Source organism: Quercus lobata, chromosome 4, assembly GCF_001633185.2.
Source record: "Quercus lobata isolate SW786 chromosome 4, ValleyOak3.0 Primary Assembly, whole genome shotgun sequence".
NCBI lineage: Eukaryota > Viridiplantae > Streptophyta > Magnoliopsida > Fagales > Fagaceae > Quercus > Quercus lobata.
Genome location: NC_044907.1, coordinates 19,732,660 through 19,735,610, shown reverse-complemented (window position 1 = coordinate 19,735,610; position 2,951 = coordinate 19,732,660). Strand labels below are relative to the sequence as shown.

Genomic DNA, 2,951 nt, shown 5'->3' with positions numbered 1-2,951 from the left:
TTTTTTCGTCACAAATATAGCAACAAAAAATTGTTTTAGTGACGAAAATTCCGTCACTAAATATAGCAAAATTTTGTAAGAAATGGTTTTAGTGACAAAAATTTTCATCACTATATGTGCCTGGATTTTCTTAAAAATAATTTTAGTGATGAATTTTTTCGTCACTATATGTACCCGAACATAGTTTTAGTGACGAAATTATTCGTCACTAAATATGATTTAGTAAACTAAAGTGTTTTTAGTGACGAAATATTTTTGTCACTGAATAGTGTTTTTAGTGAGGAAAATATTTAGTGACGAAACGTTTTCGTCACTAAAAGTTTAAAAAAAAAAAAAATCAAATCGGACTTTTAGTGACGAGGACTTTTAGTGATGGGGCTACAGTGACGAAACTCATTTCGTCACTAAAAGTCCAATTTCGTCACTAAAGGTCCTTAGTGACGAAAAACTGGACTTTTAGTGACGAATTTTTTCGTTACTGAAAATACATTTTGTTGTAGTGTCTTTTCGAGCTGTGTTTTTCTTCTAATGAATGCATTTGATTCTATTCCTGCTACGCTATCTCTAATAATCTTGCTTGAGCATTGTGCGTTATGAAGTAAGCATTGTCTTGTTTTGAACACAATTTACCACTTTATATCTTGCCATTCTGATTCTATGGCAATTTGTGTTTCAACCTTTCCATCTTAGCCTTTAAATGTACACACATGACTAAGATAGTTTCTGTTGGGTATCAATTGGTAATCAATCTTACCAACTCCTTCATTTATATTCTTAGTTCTTCATAATCACAATCAGGAATTCCAATCTAGTCTTAAATTCCTACAATGTAGTACAATACTCAACACTATTTTTTATATTTAAATACCCTCATTGGTGCATGTGACTTTTCGTTACTTCCAACTTTATTTGTGTGAAAAATGGTATCCCTTTGAACAACTTTTTCTTTTTCTTTTTTTTTTTCTTTTTCTTTTTTTGGGTGTGTGTATATTGAGTTGTAAATTTGAACAGGTTTTGTCAATTTATTGCCTACAAGGGCCATTCTTGAGTGACTCATTCCTCTGAATCCTATTTACAGGTCTTTCTCATCAAACTAAACTGTTGAACCAAATTTATAATGATCTAAGTTTTAGTGATTAAAGAATTGCTAGCAATGGAAGAAGCAAATATCCCCTTCTTTCATGTTGATATTGCATCTGAAATTTTGTCACGATTGTCTGCAAAGGATCTTTCTTCAAGCAAGTGTGTCTCTAAAGGATGGAATTCGTTTATTGGTAGTCCTTCATTTTTGCGTATACTTTCTTAACGGTTAGAACGAGAAGGACCTTCTAGGCTTTTCTTTCAAATGTTCAAGGATAATGTGGATTGTGTTTCTAGACCTATCACATACATTCCTATTCACAAGAACAAATCATTCATCCAAAATAACATATTGAATTTTCTTCCAGAGGAAGTTGTTATCATGTCTTCGTGCAATGGGCTTCTCTGTTGCCGGAGTCGCATCCATCCTATTGATGACATTTATAGAAGAGCGAAAAATAGGGAGGCAAAGGAACTGGTGATATACATTTGCAACCCAATGACTAAAGAATGGATTACATTGAAGCCAGAAGGGTGTGTTGTTGGTGATAGCATTGGATTAGCTTTCTATCCATTTGGTTATTCATTGAACACTCGCCCTATTTTCAAGTTGGTAAGCATTCAACAATCAAAAGTGGATCCACGTTTGTATTCATTTGCAGTGTACTCCTCACAGACAGGTTGTTGGACAACTACTAAAGAGGTTTGCCATAGCAGATATCAAATTTACAAAAACAATATAGTTTTCGTTGGCAAGATGTTCAATTGGCTAACTCAGAACCACCATATTTTGAGTTTTGATGTTGAAAGAGAGCTTTCTAAGGTGATTAAGTTACCTGGTGAAGCTTCAAGTTCACTCACTCTTGGATGTTCAGAAGGATATCTTCATTATGTGTGTGTGCATGGTGAAGATTTTAGTGTGTGGATGTTGAAAGATTATGCCTCATCTGAGTGGGTGCTGTATCAGGTGACATTGGTTGATATATGTTAAGAAAGTCATACAGATTTGACTCACTGTAATGTAAAAAGGCGCTTGCTTTTGGCTTTCCATGAAGATTTGTTGTTTATGCCAATGGATAGGTGTTTGTTCTCATACAATTTTAGAAGTAGGAAACTGCAGCAGCTTTGCTATATATCTATGCTACAAGATTTAATTTTGTCGAATCCAACTGTGATCCCATATTCCATTAGCTTGGCAGCTGCAGGGGTTTTCAAGGAAGATCAAAGTGATGAGAACAAGTCAAGTGAAGATCTAAGGGATGTTTCATCCTTGAAAATTTCAAAAAGAAAAAGGACGTGTTAGAATCCAACTTTGCTCCCATATTCTCTTAGCTCAGCAGCTGCAGATGTTTTCAAAGAAGATTGAAGTGATGGGGTACCCAAGTGATGTTTCATTTCAAGGAGGACCAAAAAGAAAAGAAAAACAACACAATAGAAGATTCCTCATTGTTAACTAGGATTCTGTTCCCTCTATTTTCAGGTAGTGGTGTTGGACATCGATTGAAGAGTATGAAAAGAAATTTTAATCTTTTTGAAAGGGCATTAGATTAGATAGTTAATTTTCCAATTTTTTAGAAAATATTATATTTGAATATAATGACCATATTTAATTTCATAATAATATTAGAATAAAAATTTCAAAAAATTTAAATTCTCAATTTTTTAGTATAATTATTTTAGAAAAATACATATTAAATTGTGTGAATATTATTTGATGAAATTGGGCTAAATCATTTAGTGTAATTTTTTTTATGCAAATAGTGCTTAATTATTCTAAATAAAAATTGCAGGAACAATAATTTTAGGAATTTTGGAAATTTACTCCTAGATGTGTTAAGAGTGAAGAGATTCATTACATTTAATGAAGAAGA

At 32.7% G+C, this 2,951-nt stretch overlaps 1 protein-coding gene across 1 annotated transcript; it reads left to right on the top strand.

Moving 5' to 3' along the window:
• The first annotated feature begins 1,153 nt into the window (after window positions 1-1,153).
• LOC115984765 lies at window positions 1,154-2,584 on the top strand. Its single transcript, XM_031107776.1, has 3 exons — window positions 1,154-1,292; window positions 1,449-2,047; window positions 2,561-2,584. Exons 1-3 carry the CDS (start codon window positions 1,154-1,156, stop codon window positions 2,582-2,584), a joined length of 762 nt encoding a protein of 253 aa, XP_030963636.1.
• The last annotated feature ends 367 nt before the right edge of the window (window positions 2,585-2,951 follow it).

Bases quoted from the DNA above. Each gene is read 5' to 3' on its own strand.
- LOC115984765 (XM_031107776.1), top strand. From the start codon at position 1,154: ATGGAAGAAGCAAATATCCCCTTCTTTCATGTTGATATTGCATCTGAA. The intron at 1,293-1,448 runs GTATACTTTCTT...ATTTTCTTCCAG, and splicing joins TGGTAGTCCTTCATTTTTGC to AGGAAGTTGTTATCATGTCT. The intron at 2,048-2,560 runs GTGACATTGGTT...CTCTATTTTCAG, and splicing joins CTGAGTGGGTGCTGTATCAG to GTAGTGGTGTTGGACATCGA.